At 38.6% G+C, this 27,343-nt stretch overlaps 1 protein-coding gene across 2 annotated transcripts in view; it reads right to left on the bottom strand.

Moving 5' to 3' along the window:
- The window catches only part of LOC150099965 (reversion-inducing cysteine-rich protein with Kazal motifs-like), a 364,445-nt gene that overhangs the window by 61,508 nt on the left and 275,594 nt on the right, over positions 1-27,343 (bottom strand). For both annotated transcript variants that reach the window (XM_090402524.1, XM_090402523.1), the window contains exon 18: positions 14,581-14,645. In XM_090402524.1, the coding sequence (XP_090258650.1) occupies positions 14,581-14,645 (65 nt within the window). The remainder of the gene's footprint in view (positions 1-14,580; positions 14,646-27,343) is intronic.

Raw genomic sequence — 27,343 nt, forward strand, 5'->3', positions numbered from 1 at the left:
GCCAAACTCATCAAACCACTACTAACAACGTCTATCTGTATGATCAAAAATACAGATGACCTATCTGGAAATTAAGCAACACTACTCCATCCCAGGATGACATCCTCTCCTCACTAGATGCAACTTCATTATACACCAATGTGGATGTTCCCAAAACTTTAGACATCGTACACACACTACTCTCCAAGGACCACACCCTACACACACGCACAAAATTAACACCAAATGACATCATTGTTTGATTAAACTCACAATATCCGCCAACTTCTTTAAATTCAACAACTCCTTATATGTTCAAATTTTCGGTCTCCCAATGGGCCAAAACATCAGTGGACAATTAGCGGAGTTATTCCTGGCACACACTGAATCACTTCTACTCCCCCCCCCGGCATCACCTTCTATGGCAGATATAGACGATATTCTATGCATTGGCAAACCCTCACACATCTTCGCCTTACAAACATCCCTCAACGATTTTAGCAACAGACTACAATTCACCATGGAAACAGAACAAATCCATCAATTTCTTAAATCTTACATTAATCAAAAGCCATAACAGAATTGCCACGAAGATATGTCGGAAACTACCTCCATTTCAATTCATACCACCCACATTCCGTTAAAAAATCAGTCATCCTATCACAATTTATCAATGCTTACAAATTCTCCACCAACAACAATTTTCTTAACACTGAACTCAAGTATTTAACACAGGTTTTCAAAAATCGCAACTACCCCACGCATCTAATAAATTACGTGAACTATACGGCAAAATCCTGTCTTAACAATAATACAACAAAAGCAGACTTCCCGACACGTATGGTCATCAAATTGCCATACATCCAAAACACATACAAGGCTTACAAATACATTTTCAAAAACACGGACTATAAGCTAGTATTCACCACAAACCATAAATTAGCAACTCTCCTAAACCCTACTAAATCTCTCACTCACAAAGAATTATTCGAACACCACAACGTAGTCTACAAATTTCCTTCTCAAAAAGACTGTGATGTCACCTACACGGGCTCTACAATTAGGTCATTATGGACTAGACTACAAGAGCACTTCAGGGATTGCAATATTCCCATTCCAGAATATCTGAACACAAAAAAACATCGCAACATCAAAAAGAAAAACAAACCACAGAATACAGGGAAGACAGAAATTGCAGCTCATGCCCTTGAACAAAAACACATCCCCCAAATTGACAAAGCCATAATCATTGACAAACAAGAAAACCAAACGATGCTTAGAATATCCGAAACTATTGCCATAAAATGCGAAGGAAATTCTATCAACGTCCACCGCCCCTACCTAATTTCTGAATGTTGGACGTTCCAAAACTTACAAATTAAGCCACACCTCCGGCCATTTAGTGACAATGCCCAAATTTGGCAGATACATCTTGCAGCCTTGACATAGCCCTACAGTCATTCCCACAAAGTTCCGACGATGGTCAGACGATGACTGAAACGGTCCACACCCCGTAAACCCTTGCCCCAGTTTCCACATAAGGATACCCTTCCCCTTCTTTTCCTCCCCCCCTCCCCACAACAAATAATATATATATATTTATATATATATTATTAATAGTAACCTGGGTTCCCAAATTTATTTCCCGTGTCTCAAGCACATCCCCATGTTCTCCCCCCCCCCCCCGTTTACATACAACCTTTCAACAAGAGCTTGGATTTAGAAGGCATCTTTAAACCAAAAACAAGGTATGTACATAATTTTTCCATTTTTTATTCTGCCATAATTGCCTTCTATACTCACCCATAATGCCCTAAAATATATATATACCCCTTTTGAGTTATGTTGGCCAATGTATTGAATATAAGGGACTCTCCTAAACAAAAACAGGCTAAAATAGTGTTAATTATATTAATAGTGTTTAAGAGGAGTAGCCTGGGAATTTCCCAGAAATTATACTTAATTTTCTGATGCTATTATCAGATCCCTGTCCCCCTCTATAACATGCTGTTTCATGTAATTATCCCAATTCCTGTTCCCCATAGTTAAAGTCTCCCATAATAATTGTTGGACCTACACTTATTGTACAAATCTGCCAATACAAGGTGTCTACATCTTCCTGTGGGTCCCTGGTCTATAGCAGCACCCAACAACGTATTCTGTCCTATTTACTTCTATCTCATGTTGACTTACTTACTTGTACTTTAAAGTAAGTACAAAGTTGACACAAATACTATATCCAGTAGTGGCATTGGAATTGAAGTCCATTTCAAATGGTACCAGTTTGTCCAAAATAACAGACAACATTTTAAAGTAGTTTAATCCTTTATCCAAGTGTGAGCAAACAAAGTTTGCACCTGAAAGTATCTTCAGGACTGGGGTAAGGTGGTACAACACCAGGGAACTCCTTGCAAAGGTGGAGCAAGCTAATATCACTCCTATCTCAGTATCTCCCATAATACAAAACACATCTCCTTGCGGATATGTCTAATGTTATGCATTAAGGGAAGGGCCACTACCCAGACTAGTTTCGACCTTTATTGAGGTCTCTTCAGTGGGAGCTAGGCCCAAGTGGAGATACCAGCCCGAAGCATTAGCAAGGTCATCTCCACCTATAGGAGTTGCCAAATGGTGTGCCACCTTTTTAATAAATTACTCTGGATTTAGAGAAAGATGTTGAAAGTTTATTTTTCACTTGGTTAGAATATAATAAATTTAGTTTAATCCTTTATCCAAGTGTATTATGGGAGATACTGAGATAGGAGTGATATTAGCTTGCTCCACCTTTGCAAGGAGTTGTCCTGGTGTTGTACCACCTTACCCCAGTCCTGAAGATACTTTCAGGTGCAAACTTTGTTTGCTCACACTTGGATAAAGGATTAAACTAAATTTATTATATTCTAACCAAGTGAAAAATAAACTTTCAACATCTTTCTCTAAATCCAGAGTAATTTATTAAAAAGGTGGCACACCATTTGGCAACTCCTATAGGTGGAGATGACCTTGCTAATGCTTCGGGCTGGTATCTCCACTTGGGCCTAGCTCCCACTGAAGAGACCTCAATAAAGGTCGAAACTAGTCTGGGTAGTGGCCCTTCCCTTAATGCATAACATTAGACATATCCGCAAGGAGATGTGTTTTGTATTATGGGAGATACTGAGATAGGAGTGATATTAGCTTGCTCCACCTTTGCAAGGAGTTGCCCTGGTGTTGTACCACCTTACCCCAGTCCTGAAGATACTTTCAGGTGCAAACTTTGTTTGCTCACACTTGGATAAAGGATTAAACTAAATTTATTATATTCTAACCAAGTGAAAAATAAACTTTCAACATCTTTCTCTAAATCCAGAGTAATTTATTAAAAAGGTGGCACACCATTTTTAATAAATTAATGAATAACACCATTAAGCTTGAGTATAGTTCCATCAATGTGGTACACAGCTTGTAATTTATTTTGGGGTAATCTAATAATTACCCCAAAATGCATAACTTTACATTTCTCCACATTAAACTGACACTGTTATGTTTTGCCCATACTGACAGTCTATTTAAATCGTCCTGAAGCTCTCCACATCACCTTGATTAACTATTACTTTACATAATTTCACATCATCAGCAAACAACTGAACATTTTCTTTCAGATTATTTCCTATATCATTTATATACAAATTAAACAGTAGTGGTCCTAGCACTGAAACTTGCAACACACTATTAGTCACCTGCTTTTGCCTGGATTCTGTTCCTCCATATACCACTTTTTGATATCTGTCCAGCAGCCACCCTCTTATCCACATAACCAGTGTCATATCCATCCCCATTTGTTCTAATTTGCATAACAGAGTTCCATGTGGTATTCTGTGAAATGCCTTTTGCAAAATTTAGCAGAATCATCATGTAGCCATTTCCTTTATCCAACTCAGCTATCAATCTATTATAAAAAGTTAACAGATTTAGCACTAAGCATGACAACTCTTCACAAAGCTGAACTTCCCACATAGAGTATCGTATTCTTATCCACACATGACTTAATGAACAACAAAAACATTGAGATTATTACAATCACATTTAAAAATATTTCAATCACCTCAGTTTATAAACCGCTAGAAGAAGATTTCTCTTTCCCCAACATCCTCCTCCAATAATAATGCATGCATGACTAATGTTGTATTAGGTGACTTTAACAGCCATAGTATTAACTGGGGTTACACAAAGTCCAATGAAGATGGAGAACTTGTTGAAAAATGGCTGAAAACTTTTCTCTAAACCTGATGCATACTTCAAAACTCCCTGGATCTTTCAACAGTGGCAGATGGAAGCAGGAATATAACCCTGACCTCATATTTGTTAGCTCAAAAATATCCAACACTTGTGTTAAAAAGGTTTTAGATCCCATTCCACATACTCAACATAGACCTATAATGCTTCAATTCAACTCAGCCATTATGCCTAGCACAGTCCCTTACAGACAATTTAATTTCAAAAAAGCTAATTGAAAAAAGGGTTTCATGGAAGATCTTGACTGCTCCATAGGGCCAGTCCCTCCAAACCCTCAAGCACAACACCAACCCCTTCTCAGAGGAGACTATCCATGCAGGAGAAAAATTATGCTCCAAGATGGCAGAGGAAAGGCATTCCTCATGGAAAAAAGAAATAGAAGACCATAATATGACTCATAGTAGCAGAAAGGCATGGAATTTTATCAATAAAATTAGGAAGGATTTCACTAAGCCATATGAGCATCTACAGGTAACAGCTAATCAAATTGCTCACCAGCTGTGCTAAATGGAAAATTCATTCCCTAAAAAGCACCCAAAAAATAAGATATTTAGAACCCCAAGTGAGAAACAAAATATGATTAACTCAGATTTCATGATCACTGAACTCAATGCTGCCATAAACTTATTAAAACCTAGAAAATTTGCAGGCCTTGATGATATTATTATTATTATTATTATTATTTGACACCTCCAGGGAGTCCAAAGCCTCATCGAGGGAGAGTGTGGCAACAGCATCGATGTGTAATGAACAAATGAAACATTTTGGATCCAGGACTAAAGAGTGGTTATTAAACTCATAGAACACTTGCCTCAAGAACCCTAAGGATACCAACTATCTGGAGGCATGCTAAAGTGGTGGCCTTTCTGAAACCAGGAAAAATTCCAACCGAAGCAAAAAAATTACAAACCTATATCACTACTCAGCAACCTCTTTAAACTCTATGAACAATTAATTTTGAATAGGCTACAACTCCTAATCTAACCCCATCTTATTGCTGAGCAGGCTATATAGAAAATGGTTATGAGTAAAAACTAGCCACAGGAGACCTAACTACAGAATATGATATCATAAACCATCTCACCCTCATTAATAAAACATACAGAATAACTAGAGACTATTGCCTTGTCCTCCTGATCCAACCTCTTGGACAACAGATGCTTTTTTGTGGACTTAGGGGTAGGACCGCTGGCATCCTCTAAAAACTTCCCTTCCCAGGAAAGTGTGTTAACACCATTACTTTTCAACATCTATGTCAATGATCTCCCCATCTTTCCAGGAACTAGAAATTTTATCTATGCTGATGACCTTGACATAGCTACTCAATCAAAAAATTTCAAGTCCACTGAAACTACTGTATGTATCACTTGCCTTAAATAGTCTAACCACATATTGTAGCAGTAATCAATTAAAACCAAATTCCTTAAAAACCAAGACTGGCCTTTTCTACCTTAACAATAAGGAAGCCAACAGGAAGTTACAGATTTCTTGGGAAGGCTCTAATACAGAACATTCCTGGAACCCAATCTACCTTGGTGTGACTCTCAATCGCACTCTTTCATATAAAACACAAATAGAAAAAACAAAGGCAAAAGTTAATACAAGAAACAATATACTACTTCCTCCAAATGGGGTGCAGATCCTAGCACACTGAGATCTTCTGCCTTGGCTAGGAATCCTAGATACATTGGAAAAAAATATGGGATACTTATGACTGAGGGTGAAAGTATGTGCATCCATCACATATGTCAGTCTTACAAAATGATTCTAACTTTCTAAGTGTGTGCATGGTAAGGTTCTCAACCAATATCACGGCACATGCCAAAATGTCAATGCACATGCGCACTGTTCTAACGAACTTATCATTGTTGCAGTGTTGCCATCACTCGCCTTGAGAAAATAACAATGTGTCTACAGTTCCCTGTAATGACGGAGAGTAATGTTTGTAATAGAATAGAAATTGTAACTCATCGATTTTGTTATTCAGTCTTGAACTCTGAAATACAGGACAAAAAGCTGTCCCGAAGAGTATTTTATGGGACGTCTGGGATCCCTAGTCTTGGCCCTTTGCTATTCTTCTGAATATGCCTGCCCTGTATGGTCCAGATCCTGCCATGCTGAAAAACTTGACCCAGCAATGAATGAAAGCTGCCACTTAATTACAGGATGCCTGAAACCAACACCATTAAGAGACCTGTATACTTTGGCTGGTATTGCACCCCTTCAATTTGAAGATCTGCATTCTCAGCTGACAAAAGAAGCAGATATTTGGCCAGACTATAGTGCCCCAAAGACTAAGATCCTGACATAGCTTCCTAGCAACCGTTGAACCGCCTAAAAACCCCTCCAGAGACAAGACTTCAACAATAGTTTGCGCTATACCCTGAGAATAATACTGGTATTCCAACAGCCAAACATCTTCCACGTGGTGCCCACTTGAACTGGAGTCTCAACAGACTATGAACGACAGGACACTGCACACAAAACCTAATCAAATGAGGCTATCTCACTAGACCAGATAATTGTAAGTGTGGGACAATCCAGTCCATGGAACACCTTCTTTCTTCCTCCCCCCCCCCCACCTTCTTCAGTCACCTTGCACAAAAGAGGACTTCATATCCTGCACAGAAAGAGCAGTTGATTGCGCAAATTCTTGAGGAATATCTGACCATATTTATTTTATATAACTAATGTATAATTTCTTTTTCCTTCATATTTAATTTACCTAAATTTAAGCTGTTCTCATTTGTAATGTATCCTAATTTGTTGTAAATAATGTTGTACCAATTACTTACTACTGTACCACTTGTGTTTGGATATGAAATAAATAATCCAAACATTCTTGAATTCTCTTTTTGACAAACACTTTTCCAGTACTTTTACCACCACTCCTGAGATACTCATTGGTCTATAATTTTCTATTGCAGTCTTAGAATCTCTCTCTTATGCAAGGGAAGTATTTTTCCCTCTTTCCACTCCCTTGGAACTCTACCATTTCTATCAAGGGAGTCTGATAGAAATATATTCATACTAACAAGTGATCTAAAACTTTCATTATGCTTAAATATGCTTGATATTAATATCATGCTCATAGTTTTTGTAAGCATAACAAGTATATATTGATCTAAAAATAAATCCTCTAATGCTTTTTCCCCCAGAGGAAGTAAGCGGATCTCCTTTAGTCCCTTTAACTAATTTTTTAAGACAAGTGAGCAGCTAGTCTCCATCCATCAAGCCCTCACTCATAGTACACTTAAGCTATTAAAGAATCAAAGGAGAGAGTATAGCAGGCAACTGCTACTATCTTATAATCCGAAATGTTAATACTTTATATGTGAGTTCTGTGGTCAGTTTTTGGGATGAGTTAAAAACCTGAGATTCCAAAACCCACTTGCCCATGCCAAGGATTGATTAAAAAATGATTCTCTAGTCAAGCAGCTAGAATTGAATCTATAATGGCCTTTCTTTGGGCATCCCAACACTATGGATGCAAATACTATTTCCACACAGAGCTACACCAATAACATATATCTATCAATACATTGGTATCTTTTAAGAAAAGGGAAAAACAGAAGCAAGCCTAAAATAACACACACACACACACACACACACACACACACACACACACACACACACACACACACACACACACACACACACACACAATAAATATAATAAATAGAAACAGAAATAATAAATATAATAAATAAATAACAAAACAAGATTTGAAAGTTGAGTTGGTGAAGTTGAGACAAGAGATGAGGCAGATCCAGAGTGAAAAGAAGACAATTGGATATATATATATATATATATATATATATATATATATATGTATATGTATGGAAGAGTGAAAAAGACTAAAACAAATGATGTCAGTATGATTATTAGAGGTGTGGTAAATGAGACGATGTACAATGTTTGTTTTCTGGGAGGTAAAAGAAATAGAGTGATTGAACTGTTGGATATGAGGAGTAAGTGAGCAAAGGAGTTGATAGTTGGAGTGATGGACTGCATTTGAGTTGTCATTTGGAGAGACTGCTGCTGGAAGGGAGAGTAATAAGTGCAGAGGATGAATCTCAGCAAGTAAGAAGTGATGTGAAAGTGCAGGAGAGTAAAGAAGGAGAGATTGAAGTGGTGCTTATGAAGGAAGAAGTGGGTAGCATGAGAGATAACAAGATTTGAAAGTTGAGTTGGTGAAGTTGAGACAAGAGATGAGGCAGATCCAGAGTGAAAAGAAGACAATTGGATATATATATATATATATATATGTATATGTATGGAAGAGTGAAAAAGACTAAAACAAATGATGTCAGTATGATTATTAGAGGTGTGGTAAATGAGACGATGTACAATGTTTGTTTTCTGGGAGGTAAAAGAAATAGAGTGATTGAACTGTTGGATATGAGGAGTAAGTGAGCAAAGGAGTTGATAGTTGGAGTGATGAACTGCATTTGAGTTGTCATTTGGAGAGACTGCTGCTGGAAGGGAGAGTAATAAGTGCAGAGGATGAATCTCAGCAAGTAAGAAGTGATGTGAAAGTGCAGGAGAGTAAAGAAGGAGAGATTGAAGTGGTGCTTATGAAGGAAGAAGTGGGTAGCATGAGTGTAGAGTACAAGAAAAGTGTGCAAGACAACAGGGAAACAGAGAGAGACTCAGGGTGGACAGGGGAACACAGCATGAGAAAGGTTGATGCTCAAAGAGGAAGTGAATGTGTATGTAGCTAAGAAAGAAATTGGATGGTTTGGAATGTAGAGAGAACAGTTGGATTCGAAGAAGGTTCTGGTAAGAGTAAGCAGAAAACAAAATGGCCCAAGGAAAGTATCGAGAAGTCGCATCTAACAAGTGGTATTAGTGAACCGTTATAGAACCAGGAACAGTGCCGCACCCAGAGGGGGGGGGGGCCAAGGAGCCCGGGCATCCCCCAAAGAAAAGGAAAAAACACTAAAAAATTTTCCAAAAATCTTTTCCTAATTAAAATTCATTTTTTTTTATTTATGTTGTGTCATGTCTTCTATTTCTATACTACTTATGAATTAGTGATCACTGCAGATGCTCAGTCATAGGTCATATGTGATGCATAGTGTGTATTCGCAAATCGTCTACTCAACCCCCCCTCCAAGATTAAATCCTGAGTGCGCCACTGACCAGGAATGAGCTGTTATGTTTATATATGAATAGTAGACTTATCAAAACAAGGGAAATGAAATGGTTGCACCGATTGATTTTGTTCACCCAAAAATTGTTTTAATAAGTGAAACAGTTGAATGAGGATGGAATATTGACAGGAATAGAGATGGAAAATAGAAAAGGTAAAAAGGGAGGTGGAGTGCTATTGATGATAGAAAGAGAGCTGTGCCCATGCAAAGTAGAGATGCAAGGGGAGAACAGTGGATGTAATTTTGAGGCAGTATCTAGCAAAATCTGAAGCAAAGTCTAAATGTATTTCAAATATCCAAAGGTTAAATAAGGTAGGTGTAAAATGGATGAGTGAAGAGATTAAGCATGCAATACAGAGAAAAAAGGCATTATGGAGGCAACATAAGAGGAGTGGTAATAATCAATTCCACAAGGAATACAAAGAACAGGTAAGGAGGGTATAAAGGCAGGAAGAATACAGTATAAGCAGTAGTTAGCTAATAAATCCAAAACAAGAAAAAAATAAAAATCCTAGGGGGTTCTTAAAATATGTAGCCAGCAAAAAAAAAATAGAATGATTATTGCAGGATTGCATTAATTGGAGAAAATGGTATAAGGACAACTGCTGCAGAGGACATAGTTGAGATATTTTATGAGCAGTTCATAAAGGTCTTTCATCCTTGTGAATGTGACATCATGGAGAGTTTGAGAGCAGCGGATGATGAGAAGGAGAGAGTGACTGTGAGTGAGGAAGAAGTATATGGGGAATTAAGAAAACTTGATATTAATAAGATTGTGGGACTTGTATATCACTGCTCATTTTGAAGGAATGTGCCAGGGAGTTGGCATCTGCCTTGACATGGTTGATGTCAAGTGAGTCTTACATTAAGTCAAGTTCCAAAGGAGTGGAAGGAAGGAAGGCAAGATTGTACCACTTCATAAAGATGGAGACAGAATTCAAGCATGAAATTATAGGTCAATCTGTGTGTCAGGTGTTGTGGTTAAAGTGCTAGAAAGGCTAGTGAGAATCAGGATCCAGAATTGGGTTGACAACAATGGTATTATCTTTGATGGACAGCATGGATTTGTTAAAGGGAGGTCATGTTTTAGTAATCTACTTGCTTATTACAATAAACTACAGCAGCAATTGACATAGGAGATGGATACACAGTAGCAGATTTATAGAGAGTGCAACATGATAAGTTGATAGTAAACTAGAGTGAATGGGATTGGATATTAGACTAGTGTATTGGATCAGAGATTGGCTATCTGATAGGCATCAGCAAGTTTTGTGCCTCAGGGGTCTGTTTTAGGGTACTACTGTTTAACCTGTACATTAATGATATTGAGGAACTTTTGAATGTGGATATACAGTTGTTTGCAAATGATGCAAAGTTGGGATGAACTATGAGGAGTAGAGCAGATGTTCTGATCTTACAAGAAGATTTGAATAGACTGAATGAATAGTCAAGGGAGTGGGGATTCCAGTTGAATGTTACAAAATGTGAGGTTTTAAAATTTGGAAAACAAAGATGGGATGTAGAATTTACTCTTGGTGGGGATATACTGTTGCAGGTAGAGGAAATAAGAGATATTGAGGTGATGATGGATAAGGATCTTAGAGGGCATATTACCAAAATTGGGAAGACAATACCATGAATTCTGGGAATGATGCAGAGGTCACTGACTTGTATATGTAATGAGATTCTGGTTTCATTGTATAGGCTCTGATTAGGTCACGTATGGGCTACTATGCACAGATTTTTGTTCATCTGGTATTCAAAAGGATGAAGAGATGTTAGAGAGGATCCAGAAGTGATTGACCAAATCAGTTTCTGATCTTTGGAATGTTGAATATGAAAAAAGATTGAGATGATGTAATTTGCAGAGTCTGGCAGATAGGAGGAAGAGGGGTTATATGATAGAGACACACAAGTTAATAAGTGGTTGTTATAGGATCATTGTTGGAGAGGTTTTACAGAAACTGGTGGGAGATTAGGGGAGAACAAGAGGCCATCCCTGTATGCTGTATAAAGAGGGTGTGGGCAGGGCAGTGAGAAGCAGTTTTTTCCATGGAGAGTTGAAAATGATTGTAATGCATTACCTGAGAGCATGGTGTCTGCAGAGAATTTGAATGTATTTAAGGCACAGTGTCATGATCTGTATATATGGCAAACTCCTAGATGAATCTGTGACCCTATGAGATCTTAAGATTATAATAATAATAATAACATTTATTTCAATAAATGTTATTTGGTAACATCATTGCCTGACAAAAAATTTTAACAGATAATTATGTTAAAGCAGACTTTTAAAAAAGTGTATGAACATAATTTCTCCTTCTTTCCAATAAAATAAAAGATTTGATGAAATGCCTTGTTTCATTGTTTACATTGTTCACAGTATCATTCACATTGAAAAATGAAAGACTATTTCCACTAATAATAATTTGATAGCACTTTTTGGTTTGTTTGTTTCCAAAGTGAAATCTATTATTACATCTCTCATGAACAAACAAAATAAATAATAGATGTGCAAGAGGAGAGTGTGTTCCAAATACCGAGTACTCTGGATACCAGTAAAGCAGTTGGACTGGATGGTATTTCACCATGGGTTTTGAGAGAATGTGCTAAAGAACTGACAGCTCCGTTGACCTGGCTTTTCAATAAAAGTCTGACTGCGGGAAAGGTACCCAAGGAATGGAAGGAAGGTAAGATAGTGCCGCTGCATAAGGGCGGTAGCAGACTGGAAGTGTCTAATTATAGGCCTGTTTGTGTGTCATCAGTAGTTGTTAAGGTCTTGGAGAAATTAGTGTGAGACAATATACAGCACTGGGCAGATGAGGGTAATGTTATCTGTGAGAATCAACATGGATTTGTTAAGGGGTGTTCTTGCTTTAGTAATATGATTGCCTTTTATAATAAAGTGACAATAGCAGTTGATGAGGGAAAGGCATATACTGCCATTTTTTTGGATTCTGCAAAGGCGTTTGACAGGGTGCCACATGATAAGCTGATATTTAAGTTGCAGCACATGGGTTTAAATGTCAGGTTAGTCAAATGGATTCAGGATTGACTGACTGATAGGTATCAGAGAGTTGTGCATGGTGGGGCAATATCAAGGAAGCAGAAGGTCACAAGTGGGGTTCCACAGGGCTCAGTACTGGGACCTGTATTGTTCAATCTTTATATCAATGATATTGTCAATGGATTGCAAGGGGACATTCAGTTATTTGTGGATGATGTGAAGCTGGGAAGGATTATCAGTAATAGTGCAGATGTGGCAGCCCTGCAAGAGGATTTGAATAAACTAGACAGATGGGCAAATGAATGGGGATCTTGGTTTAATGCAGCAAAATGTAAGGTCTTGAGGTTTGGGATCCATCAATTGGAAGATGCATACTCGATTGTAGGAGCTGTACTGGAGGAGGTAGGGGAGACAAGAGTTCTGAGGGTGATGATTGATAGAAAACTGAAATTCAGGGAGCATACTGCAAAGATGGTGAGGGTAACTCAGAAGATTGCTACAATACTGAGAAGGATGCTAACCTGCAGAGATAAAAGAGTTATCATTCCATTGTATAAGACCCTGATCAGACCACACTTAGACTATTGTTCTCAGATTTGGTCCCCAGGATTTGAAGGGGGATAAATTGACTGTGGAAAGGGTACAGAGGCAGATAATAAAGATGGTTTCAGGACTGTACAATATGAGTTATGAGGATCGACTGAGGGAATGTGGACTGCAGAGTGTGGTGAATAGAGGAAGGAGAGGTGATATAATTGAGACTTTTAAACTGTTGAAAGGCAGTTACAGGGTAGACATTGGAGAGTTCTTTCAGTTGGTGGAACAGTGGGAAGGAGCGATGACAAGGGGCCATCCCTAGAAGTTGCGAAAGGAGGCTGTGTGCAAGAGGGTGAGGAGTGTTTTTTTTGCATGGAGGGTGGCTGAACCTTGGAATGCATTGTCTGAGGGAGTGGTTGGAGCAGGAACGGTCAATGGGTTCAAGGAGTGGTATGATAAATTTTGTGTTTCCTAAAAACGACCTCCCACGATGAGTCTTTTGACTCCATGGAGGCCTGGATGATGATAATAATAATAATAATAAAAAGTTAAATTAGTGAAAAACATGTTGAAGCATTCAGATACTAGTAATTCCAAATAAAACAGTTGAAGCAGTTTCAAAGTCACTTTCCCATTTAAGTTAATCAGTTACTGCACTACCATTAAGATATTAAAAGCTGAATAGGGTAATGGCATGATAAAGCAACAGAAAAATGATGTGTTTATCTTGAAAAATTTAAAGTGGTTGGCATATTTACTCTATTTCAGTTGTGTGAGTAGTTACACAACCAGATCAAGGGTCAATATTTTTGTATATTTTCTAAGAATATGCAATGATATGTCATCCAACCCACACAGTTCTACTTTGTACATCTCTGGTTAATTCATTTCTAAGCCCTGTAGCATTTATCTGTTTTCGGGCATTGCACAGTATCATTCACACTCATATGAAATGCACTTACAAAGTCCTCATTAAATAATTCCACTCTATATTCTGCACTTATTTTGTCATCATCCCCCAGAAGATCTTTCTCTCCATTTATATTACTGTATGGATAATCATCTTCAGTTAACCAAGTTGTGCATATGCCATTATTGGAGAAATCATCTCAATTAATGTTACCAACTCTAACTTTATTTCTGATAACAGTACTGAATATAGCATAGTTTTATTACTACCTCACCAGAGCTATGTTAATACATAACTTTGCTAAGCTTTCCTTCCCAGGATACTGCTGATCCTGCTCTGGAGTCATCTCACCTATACATACCTTCTGCAGTCTGTGTGCTATACTCTCTCTCTCGTTCTGTCTCTTTTCCCACTCTAACCACTTTTGTTTCCTTATACTTTCACTCATCCACAGTCTCACTCTGCCCTGCCTAATCACTCTCTTATAATCATGTTTCCTCCAGTCCTTTTACAATGCACATGACATGCTCCTTAGCTTCTTTCATCATTATTTACTCACTATATCCTATCTTTGTGCATTCTAATGTAAAATCTTCTAATGCAGAATTTAAAATCTAACTTTCAAAATATCTAAGGACTAACAGTAAAGTGTACTGGTTAATATTATATCAAGAGGAAATATTTAATAGTATTCCAAATACATTAACATTGCATACCACAGTCATACTGTTTGCAGCTTCTGTGCTTTATACTTAAGCATACTTGCTTCCTAGGAATACATCTGAAAATGAAAGAAAACAAAATGAAGCATAGAATGATGTCTGATTACATTTATAACAAACAGTCTCATAATTTAACCTTCAGACAGTATTCTAGAGTTCCACAAGTTTCAAATAACAGATAATCAACTTTAAGTCTATTTTAACATCATCCAACCAGCAAAGATTGGTTGATTGGTAGAGCATCTGCTACTAATGGCTCGCAAAAAGTTAAGCAAGTTTAAGCACGGTTAGTAGTTGGAAGGGATCAATCGTTCAATGCTGTTGGCACAGTCTCCCTCGATGAGTCTTTGGACTCCCTGGAGGTGTCACATAATAATAATAATAATAATAAAAAACATACCATTACTGGTTCAGAATCAAGAACCCCATTCTCATTTAGAGTTTATACCCAAGCCCGAAATAAATGCAAAAAAAAAAAAAAATCAATGCTTCCAAAACAGAGTTTGAAAGAACAAAAAGCAGGAAATTAGCAGCCTGTCCAAATGGCAGCTGAGCCTTTTGGTCCCTCACCAAAGCAATCGGTCGTGGATTGCTTTGGTGAGGGACCAAATTTCTTGGAGATGTATCCATTTTATAACTACACAAAATGAATAAAACACTACGAATGTTAACAATATGTTAGAGGTTTTATCTTGTTTGATCAGCTATACTAGCAGGAATAAGCCCTCTAAATTTCAACTTCCTTTCTATCTAGGTGTCCAAGGTGTTGCACATGCGTTCATACTGCTCCTGCCTTCTTCCACCTTTTATACATTTGTCCACAAGGAATGACTTAGTTTTTTATATAGATATAGTCTTCAACCTGAGAGCTATCCACTCATACTAGTCGTGTATGCGTAAGTATATTGATAAATGATTTATGACAGTTTTCTTCTCCTGCTGTATGAGTTCCTATATATCTTCAATTTTGATGCTATAATTCCTTCTTCGCCACCTGCACTAGCTGGACTCCTCATCTGCGGGTATCGCCGGCGAAGGATTACCTACCACGGCAACTGCACATTCCTGTACTACCACTGACTCAATAAAGCAAAGATCCCCCTACAACTTTGGACCCGGAAGCAAGAGCAAAGTTTATGGGAGCTATGGACATGGAAAACAGGTCAGTAATTCCAAATCTTATGCTAATGTTGCATCAGACGGAAATATCCCATTGTCCCCCAAAACACTGATTTCACATACGAATGTCACATCAGTCAGCAGTAAACCAATTAATGCAAAAATAACTACCACTGTTACCAATGTCATTTCCTGAGAAAATAGAAATATTATTTTTGTTACAAGGAAAACATCCCACTAGAAGAGTATCTGATGGCGATCGCCAAAATTGTACCCACAAAAAATATCACTGATGCTTCCTGCATAGGTGGTACTGTGCAGGTGTATTTCAGCCACATCTCATGGGCACAAACAGTACTGCAAAGAAGCATCGATATTGGTGATTATCACTACAAAGCAGCCCCAATAGCACTGGCTCCGACAAAAGTAACAGTATGAAACGTTCCCCCTGAAATTCCTCATTAGGTCTATATTATCAAGATATGGTTCTGTCACAGGAAAAATATGCACATTGTCAGCAGCCACGAAGAAGCCCGAATTTGCCCATGGCAAAAGTTTCTGAAAAGAGGCATTAATCCACTTTCCAACCAACAACGCACTACACAACCTGCCAAAATTAATCAACAGGACATAAATGGAATCATCTACACTTTCTACTTATCTTTCTCGACACAGTGCTTCTGTCATGAAGAGGGTCACATTAGGAAACAATATCCCTATATTACCAACGATTCATCAACAAACATCCCAGCCCAGAAGAGCAAACCGGTTGAACAGAACAACATCATACATGAAGAAAAAAGCATAGCAAAAAGTAAACCAAAAATTCTTTCCCCATCACAAATTGCAGAGCCAAGAAAATCTCGAACTGGAAAAGACAAGGTTCTGTTGAGTAATGAGATCCAAAGCTCTGATAATAAAATCCCATAGCACGCAACACTTAACAAACAGCACAAAAACACGGATCCTCCCAATAGAGATAACCAGAATGAACTAATTAAAAGCAATCCCCAGACACAACAACCAGAATCACTATCCCAGCCTCCCACTACTTCAAACCTCATCCAATAGAAGAAACTACTCAAAATGGCCTTTCATCACCTGCAGCTAGCCAAGAAGAAACAGAATTGTCAGATGATGAGGAAACTGTACGTCTACATGACGACTTAGAAGAGGAAGAAGCTGAGGGGGAAACTTCCCCACACTGAGGGTCTCCCCTAACCATGAGAAGCTGTCATCCTTCATACAGAAAGTGAAAGGCTCCCCTCACAAATTAACTATAGCCCTGAAATACACCACAAAAATCCTGGAACTAATATCTCAACTTCAGGACCTGCACGCAAAACTGAAATGTAAAAAGAGCAGAGCAGAGGTTAACAGGAGTAAGCGAATCTATTACCTAATTAATGGGCTACAAACACAATACCACGACCAATATTAGATTATCTGACAATCAAACTTTCATAAATAATAATGTCGTTTAGCCTTTTTTCTCTCAATGCAAGAGGATGTGCCTCTGCTTTATGCAACAGAATAGTCCTTGACCAGGTACAAAAATATCATATAGACCTAATACTTCTGCAAGAAACAAATATCAACTTCTCATCCAATTTATCCAGAAGATGGACAGAGTGACTTTATGACCTACATCACTCTGCAACCCAACAACATCATGAAGCAGGAGTTAGCTTAGGTGTACATCATCGATCGCCCTACAAACTGAAAGTGATTGCTGATATACCAGGATACAACCTCTTGGTTGGTTGTGGTGGTTGTATCCTGGAATATCAGCAATCACTTTCAGTTTGTAGGGAGATCGATGATGTACACCTAAGCTAACTCCTGCTTCATGATGTTGTTGGGTTGCAGAGTGATGTAGGTCATAAAGTCACTCTGTCCATCTTCGGGATAAATTGGATGAGGAGTTGATATTTGTTTCTTGCAGAAGTATTAGATCTATATGATATTTCTGTACCTGGTCAAGGACTATTCTTTTACATATGATCATATAAAAACACCCAACCATACTACAATGCATTTGTTCAATATCTACATACCACAGTAGGATGCTCTGGCATCACAAATCTTGGATTTCATTCAAAACCATCTTTCCAGTATTGACCAAGAACATATCAAAATAGCAGGAGAGATTTAATTACACTCTTGACCAAGAAAAAGACAGACTTCAATGTGCTGAACATCGTAGTTAATTAATAAACAAACTTCAAATACTGGTAAACGATAATGAACTCAATGATGTGTTTTGGCATCAACATTCAGATAAGAAGTCCTACACATGGAGGTCAGCAATCACAGCAACTAATGGGCCACTCTACCAAGCGTGACTGGACAGATACTATATTTCCAAACACACTTTTCCTCTAGTTAGAAACATCTCACACATTCCTTCCTACATCTCAGATCATTGCTTCATCAAGCTACAACTTTCATTATCTTTGGAAGTATCCAAATCAGGAAGTACCTATTGGATCTTCAACAATACCCTCCTGAAAGATCCAGATTACATAATAAACACTCAGGCTTTAATAACTAACCTCACTTACTTGAAAGGGGACACAGAACCAATGAAAACATGGTGGTCCCACCTAAAATCACAAATAAAATCCTTTACGTAGATATACAGTCACCAGAAAAATCAACAGAGGAACATTAAAATCTGACAATTTGAAGAACAGTTCAAGTATCTCCCAAAAGAAAGCAATAAATATCATTCTGCCTTCCAAGCCATGCAAAGACAGGCAGAATTATCTGCAAAAGGTGCCCTACTTAGATCACAGCATACACAAATAAATCTTTCAGATGCCCCCACAAAATATTTTTTTCTCTTTGAAAAAAAAAAGCCAGGCAGCAAACTCCATCTCTGCTATCAGGCTTCAAGATGACAGCATCGCAGAAGATCCAAGTAAAATCACTTCTGAAATCCTACAATACTACAAGAATGCATACAGCTCTACAGGAACACTCCTTCATGCCATTCACAAAATACTGAAAGAAACAAAAAAAATCTCTGCAACAGATCGGAACCACTTAGAAAACAAAATCACGCTAGATGAACTGAAAACCGCATGCACATCTTTGAATGAATCTCCTGGCCTTGACGGTCTCACGTCAGAGTTTTTCCAAGTCTTCTGGAATCAACTCTGACCATTTCTCCTCAAAACACTGTAAGAAGCCTACATCAATGGACTCTCACAATACGTCACGACATCAGTAGCACGATTGATACCACACAAGGGAGACCACACGGATATCCGAAACTGGCGTCCAATCTCCCTCATTAATACCAATTGCAAAATCATTTCCAAATTTATAGCAAACCGAATAAAGCCGACACTGCCTGAAGTTATTGGCCAACATCAAACTTTTCTGTTCCAGGATGATCAGTACATGATAACCTCCATTTAATAAAAGATCTCATCCACATCGCAAACAGCCAACACGAAAACTTAGCACTCATCAGCCTTGATCAGAAGAAGGCTTTCGACAGAACAGAGCACGAGTACCATTATGAAGTCCTAAAGGCATTCGGCTATGGTTCCCCCCCCCATCATTGAAAGAGTGCAAATGCTATACAGAGATGCACTCTTCTGTTTAAAAATCAACAACAGGCTCATTCGCACTTTATCATACTCTCGAGGGATCAAACAAGGATGTCTCTGGACAATTACACACACTGGCCATAGAACCCTTCTTAAAAAAAGAGTACACGACACCATCACCTCCAAACGAACCAGCATAATAGAGCCACATCAAAAAATAACCCTATCAGCATATGCCGATGACGTCACTGTAAATGAGGAAGCACACAGACTATATGCACAAGCCTCAGGAGCTAAATTAAACTCTGCAAAAACCACTGGCTTGTGGTGAGGCAGATGGAAGGCTAGAAATGATTCTCCGATCGAATGTACAGGTGCTAGGAAAATGGAACAGAATTTGTTCCATGTCTTCATTTAGAGGAAGAGTACTAATGATTAACCAGATGGCTGCGAGTGTATTATGGCATACCTTCAAAGTACTCACCCCCCCGAAGACTTTCTCCATCACATTCAAAAGGCAATCAAACGTTTCCTCTGGAACAAATACTAACTGGACAACATACTCTGAACTTTGCAAACCGCTTAGTAAGTGAGGTCAAGGCCTGATTTCCCTTGAAAACAAGATTAGGTCCTTCAGGATAATCTTCCTCCTAAAGACACTTCAGTCCAATCATACTTATGTAACCACCTTCGATTACATCATGAAATCATCCACCAGAGGACTTACACTTTCCACAATCCTCCGAATGGCCAGTTCTGCACCATCACCTCCTAAACTACCTCATCTTTACATAGATGCTCTACAGCGGCGGTAAAATACAGAACTTCATCACATACACACTGACAGGATCAACAGAGTCAGTTGTACTTACAGAACCACTATTTTCGAACAGAAACATAATGTCTCGACTGGCCAGCCCTTTCTTTTCCCTACATGGAACTGGGCAGGAATCAGAATCATAGGGGACCTGATCCATACCCTAAAGTGGAAAACATTCACATATCTACCAATGAAAAGCAATATCAACAGATGCAAGCTGCTATTATAAAAGCCTATCCAGATATCGTTGCACTGCAGGGAATTCGTATTCCTTCTAGAAACTGCGCGGCACCGATCTTTCATCTTGTATCATCTGAAGCCTGACTTTCAATTCTTCCCTCCAACTACAAGAAAATATACCACTTCCTCATGTCAGTGCCTCTACTTTGTCCTTTGTATTTTCATCCTTAACCATCTCATCTACAAGGCTGCACATGCCACCCAGTTTTCAGTGGGATCTTCCATATAAATCGATGTGTGCCAAACCATATTCCGTCATACAGTGGAGGCTAAGGCAAAACATCTTGCCAACTCCTAAGCTGCACAAATTTCAACTTAAGAGAAACGGATTTGTGTCTATTCTGCAAAGTTTCAGGTTCCTTGGAACACACATATCTAACCTGTCCCACAAACAAAGCGATGATCACCTGTTCCATGAATACTGCCTCTGCAACTACGCACACAGCCAACAAGACTACTGGAATTTAGTCCATAAAGAAGAAAGCAGACATAGAATATGCAATTTCCTCTTCATTTGTGCTAAGGCTGTCATCTACAGCTTCTACCTAAAGCACACAAGAAACAACCACCACCCATCGATCACCAAATTTGCACAAACACTCATACATAGCCTACGTCGGAAACTACAAAACTGGCTTTCATTGGAACTTGATTACTACAAAGAAACAAGAACTGTCATGAAATTCATAGAGGAGTGGAATCCAATTGGTACCCTGTTTTGGATTGCCGATGACAAAACACTTCAACTGAAAGATAACTAAGAGTCAAACTGAACTGCAATGCTGATTCATTTATTGTATTTTCTATTGTATATCCGAAAGGAAATCTTTCTTTCTCTGTAATATATATACTTATATGTAAATAGTCCGAATCCCGACTATTTTTCCGAATGTATATTTTTCCAAATGTTCGATCCCAAATAACAGAATCTAAAATATTAATAAAAGTCATGCTAACATGGATAAGCTTTTTAATAAAATAAACTTAGACTTAGGATACATGAATTTATTGACTCACTAAAAAGTGAAATTGTATCCAATGTACCAGAGATAGTCAAGTCTTCGGCCCTCTTCTTTGTACCTTTGATATGATAGGACAATGGTTTTAATCCTTTTCTGAACAACCGCCCACTTCCTTTTTTGGTGCTGCCTTTACTATTCTATCCATTCTGAACTCATGTATCATTGTTTCAGAGTCAGCTTGTTCTTCCTGTAACTCTGTTATAGCTGAATACAAACTGGAGTGGTGCTTTCCAACTACTTGCTGGAAGCGGTTATGAAACCCTTCGCGCAGGTTGTTCGTCCGTTGTTGATTATGAATAGTGGACTCGTATTGGTTCCACAGAGTACATGGATAAAGAGGGGTGTTGAACGCTTTCTTTCCTGTGCTCTTTGGCCAGATATATAATTCAAATAGAAGTAATCAAAAATTGTTAAGATATCATCACAGACCTCTTCTCTGAATTCCTTGACGGCATCGGCAACGTCACCAACAAACGCTTAAGCCAGTAGCATATGTGATTCGTCCTTTAGTCGACGATCTGCAGGGTTGTTATACAGTTTTTGTAACCCCTCCACCAGAATCCTTCTGTACAAAGATTGGGATAAGTGGGAAAGACAGTAGGATACTGTTGAATTTGGAAAGACAGCACTTACGCTATTTATGATGGCCAATTCGAAGTCACACATTATTCGAGTTAGCTGCGTAACATCCATTGCAAAATCATTGGCTGAAGACAAAATGCTATGCAAAATCTTAGTGTAGCAATTTTGTTTATTATTTGCTAATGTCATGGTTAGTCGAGTGGTTATGCGCTTCGCAACCATATGCCTGGGAAAGGAATGTCTTAGGTTCGATTCTTGTCGCTGACGTGAGGAGCTTAAGGATCTTTCTCAGTCACAGTCAAGTTAGCAGGTCTTGGGCATTACCGCAAGGTTTTCCTCCCCAGTTTATCTGGGGTTTTTCCTCCTGCAACCAGGCAAATCGGCCCCACGAACACACGCTTCTACAGACATAGGCCACCTCTAGGAATAAAGAGTAACAAACCTATTCCATAGGATTTCGGTTCCAGATGCCTACACGGTAAAAAGTGTAGGTCTATGCGTATGCGTAAATCGGGAATTTCCTAATAAGGCGTAAATCAATGGAATACATGGTACACTCTCGCCATCTTCTGGATTTACTCCAGGCCTCCTTAGTACTCCCAGAACAGTAAACATTTGCACAAAAATGCTGAGGCAGACTTTTATGGCACATCAAGAAACCACTCTTGACTGTTCATTAAAATCTGTAGATTTTCTTTAGTTCCAAACACAATAACCATGTTTTCATGACTTTCTTCATCGGTATAGTAATCATATAGAAGAAACTTTTCACCCTGAATAGTTTTAGTGTATCTGTCTGCAATAACTCCTGAAGTGATGCAGGATTGGTTGATTGATCATGTAATCTTTTCCTTCTAATTGTGCAATGAAACCTGTAGAAAATTCATGATAAATAAACACACATAATAACCACAGTAATAAGTTTTAATAAGTAAATATTTCATCCTAAGTATTAAAGGACATCGTCAGTATGGCTAATTTAAACAATACTAGGAATAACATGGTTAGGGCGCATGATTACAATGAAATCCCAACATGCGTGCAGTAGCGTGTTATAGAATTAAATTAGAATATATCTGGAGGAAAAAAATAGATTACATTAAAATAAGATAACATATATAAAAAATTATTACTTCGCACAATTTTGTATGACAATTTCCCATACTTTAGGAATAGAAAGAACGCCGTTATGGTTTAGATTTGGTCTGTGAAGTAGGGATTCAGCACTTTCTTTATATAAACGTTCATGTTTATATAGATCTATGTAGAAGTTTGGTCTTTTTCCAATGGAACCTATGACTTGGGTTTTCAACTCCATGTTGTGCGAGGCCAGACTTCTGCAGTTTGATAAGACGGACATGGTCTTCATGTTCAGAAATGCGTTTAATAACAGATCTACCTGTCTGTCCATGGTAAGACAATTTACAGGAGCATGGGACCTCGTACAAGCCAGGTAGCATCAGAGGTGAGAGTTTGTCTTTAGGAGAAGGTAACAAGTTATAGATCTGGTTGATTGGTTTGTAGGTAGTAGCAAGTTTGTATTTCTTCATAATTTTTGAAAGACGTTCGGAGATGCCTTTGACATAAGGTATGGGAATCCTACGGACTTGTTCTTGTCAAGGTTAGGATGTGTGAGGATGCGACTGATGATTTTTTGAGTTGTTTTAAGATTGTATCCATTTCGTATGACTGTGTTTTTGATTATTTACAATTCTTTGTTTAGAGATTCTTCAGAAGAGCAGAATTGGTGTGCTCTGGTTACTAATGATTTAATGATGTCAAATTTTTGAGATGGATGATGAGCAGAATTGTGACTATAGCGACCTGAAAATGTCGGCGTGCGATAGATGAAATTGGAGATGAAACCATCTTCTTTTCTTTGGATGTGCAAATCCAGTGAGGAGATACCATGTGACGTTTCTTTTTCTAGCGTGAATTTGATGCAAGGATGAAGAAGGAAAATACCACTGTAGTTCTAGATACCATATCATATGACCGAAAAATGAATTTACTACTCCGAGATCGAAATACATATGCCAAACTTGATTATGATCTTACAAAAAGACAGCTCAAGATACTCAACAAGTTACATGATGAAACCAGTTCCTTAGATGTAGAAACAAAAAAAAAAACTCACAACATACCATGCTAGGCCTCCTAGAATATCCGGTTTACCTAAGCTTCACGAGAACAATGTTCCACTCAGACCCGTCATTGATTCTATTAGCAAACCAACTGGCAAATTATTTTTAAAATTATTACTTATTAGCACCTCCTGGCAGTCCAAGGACTCATCGAGGGAGGGCACCTGCTCTACAACTCCATCTCCACCATTAAATCACCAACTGACTGCAACTACACCAACGCCATTGGTATTTCTACAGATAAACATCCATGCCAACAGTGGGATTCGAACCCGCAGCCTTTTGGCTGGAGAGCAGATACGCTATCCACTCGGCCAACCATTTCTTATAATTTGTTTTAAAAATATTTCTTTACTATATAAATTACCACCACTAGAGATATTAAATCCAACATAATTTCAGTCTGGTCGGCAACTAGAGGAAATTTTTCTAAGCCTTTTTTCGATCGGTTCCCGAGTTAGTCGATCTTATACACAAGCGAGCGGGTTTTTCGTCCCATAAACTCAAGCAAATCGACCATAGAACCCATATTATTTCAGACATTAAAAATACGAATGTTAGGGGCCACGAGGTGGCGGCACTTGTTGCTCCGTCACTCTTCACTGCATGCCACTTAATTAGTGATAGCCTTGGGCCAGCTATCTCTGATTGTGTACCAGTGGAGATTGAACTGCCCACTCAGTCTCCAAAAGTTAGGCTAAAAATGGCCCCACCTACTCTCTATATATACAGGAATAAAAAGGCATTAGGTGATTTTTTTTTTTATAATTAAAGAATAATATTTTTTTTAAGCATTTCCTCCACGCCTGAAATCTTTTGGTGTCTGTGTGCATCGCACACATTGCACATATTGTCGGCACGCCCCTGTGGAGGTGCCAGTTGAAACCATGGATGATGTGTTCTGTTAATTGGTGAATTTGTTGCAATGTGCTGTGAGCTTGGCGAAAACCAAATTGCTCATTTGGAATTATTTTATGTTTGTTCATTGCTAGTTGTAGCCTTGTTAGGATGACTGTTTCTGCTACTTTGCCAAGGCAGGAAAGAATACTGATGGCCTGTAGCTTTGGGGGAGTTGTGGGTTATTACCAGGCTATTTCAGAGGGATGATGTCAGCCATTTTCCAATCTGTGGGAAAGTACTGGAGTCTTAATATGGAATTGGTTATATTAAGTAGAAGAATTATGGCCTTCCTTGGGAGTAATTTTATTATTCTATTGGTGATACTGTCGGGACCAGGAGCCTTTTTATTCTTCAATTGGGATATAATGTTGATTATTTCTGTTGGAGCAATGGGTTGATGAGATCTAAATCATCCTTAGGCTGTCTTAAGGCTTTTCTGACTTGACGATGAACTTTATAAATGAGATTAATATTTAAGTTTATGTAAGATGGGCTGCTTCAATTTTCCAGATTGTCAATTAAGGCTTCTACGTTTTCTTCATCTGAGTGTGCAATTTCATGTTTAGTCTTCATGGGGGGGGGAGGAGTTGTCTTTTGGTACATAGTTTTTAGAAATTTCCATATGGAGTTATCTTCTGGGTTGATTTCCGTAAGTTTAGATTCCCATTCGGAATTCCTGTTTCTGGAGAGCTTCTCAACCCTGTCTGTTCAAGTTATGTATGGTTGTTTTGTCCTGTGGTGCTCTCGTGTCGTGGAATCGCTTTCTGGCTTTGTTTTTAGCCTTAATCAGGTCCATTATCTCTTCCGGAATCCGACTGGACGAATGGAAGACAGTAGTTTGCATGACTGATGTTATTGCTGGGTTAATTTGTCTTTTTTCTATATATTCTTTTTTGCAAATGACAGGTGGTTGGCCGATGTGATGTTGGAGAACCTTAGAAAGCTTATCCCATGCTATAAAAGAGTGTTGAGGAGAGAGCTGATCCTGAGTACCTAGCTTGAGCTGGATGGAATTATGATCTGAAGTAAGCTCTTCTAATGTCTCCAGCTGATATTGATATCTGATGTTCCTGAGGATGACTCTGTCTAGTACATCCGAACTTCCTGATGGCTGTAGTGGATGGGCTCAGTAGGTCCAGCTACTATTGATGAGTGGAGTGACGTGTAGTTAAGGAAAGTATGGCCTTTGGAGTTGATTGATGAACTGAACCAAGCTGTGTGTTTGGAGTTGAGGTCTCCTGCTATAATTATGGAATCCGTGGAGCTGAGGATGGAATCTAAATTTGATGTCAATAGTGGAATGCTGGGAGGATTGTATGCTGCATAGATTTCAAGTCTACCTGCATTGTTGGTGTGCACCTCCCCACCTGTCACTTCAAGGATTAAAGTTTGAGGGTTGGTTAAAACATTGTGGCTTTAATAATTTTTAATAAAAATGGCTGTGCCACCACCACTAGAGTTAAGTCTGTCTGTCTGTCCTATATAGTATATATATTCTCTTAATCTTGGGTTGTTAGATGGTCTGAGGTGTGATTCGCTGAACAAGATTATGTCCGGATTGTATCTGCGAATTCTTGTAGCTAAAGAATTTTATTTGTCAGGATGTTAGCATTCCATGCTACAATCATGAGGGAGTTTGGTTTGAATTTTTTATACGTACATTGTAGAGATCTGTCAATCTGGATTGGGTTTCTAGATAAAATCTCTTTCTGGAAGATGGTAAGTTGCTTGCTTTGCTGAATTCATGTTGCATTGTGGCAAGTGAAGCAGTTAGAACTTGATGTTAACTTGAAGCGTGTTTGCTCTTGAGATGACGGAATCTGAGTTCGTGCCACCTCTGCATATGTTTTGGTCATGGATGAAGGTCGCATGCCTTCCTGTGCTGCTGAATGTGAAGTATTTCGATCAGGAAGGCGACCTGCTTGGTTGCTTATGGTATCATTACATGGGGGAGCAGGGTTCACTCATCCTGACCCACAATTTTTTGGGCAAAAAAGGCGCCCCTTGTAATTAGTGGGATGTGGTCCTCTACAGTTAGCACAACAGGCAGGTGTAGGTGTTGGTCTGGTGTCCCTCTCCACATTTTAGACATCTGTAGACAGCTCTGCACAGCTTTTGGGCTTGCCCAAATTTTTGGCATCTATGGCATTGCCCTGACTATGCCTTCTTCCTTACAGGCTCGGTTGTAATTTTGAACCTGCAAATATCTGTCACTTCATATATTCTTTTCTGTGTGTTGCTGATTTCGACCAATACCAGCAGCATTGGCCTTTTGTCAGATCTCAGCATCCTGCTGACTTTGATTGGGGCCAGTCCTTGACTGATGAGGTCAGCAGTGATCTCATCAGTTGTGATGCCCTCAGCAACCCC

This window comes from Typopeltis vanoorti, chromosome 13, assembly GCF_054136105.1.
Source record: "Typopeltis vanoorti isolate ZY-2024b chromosome 13, IOZ_Tvanoo_1.0, whole genome shotgun sequence".
In the NCBI taxonomy this organism is placed as follows: Eukaryota; Metazoa; Arthropoda; class Arachnida; order Uropygi; family Thelyphonidae; genus Typopeltis; species Typopeltis vanoorti.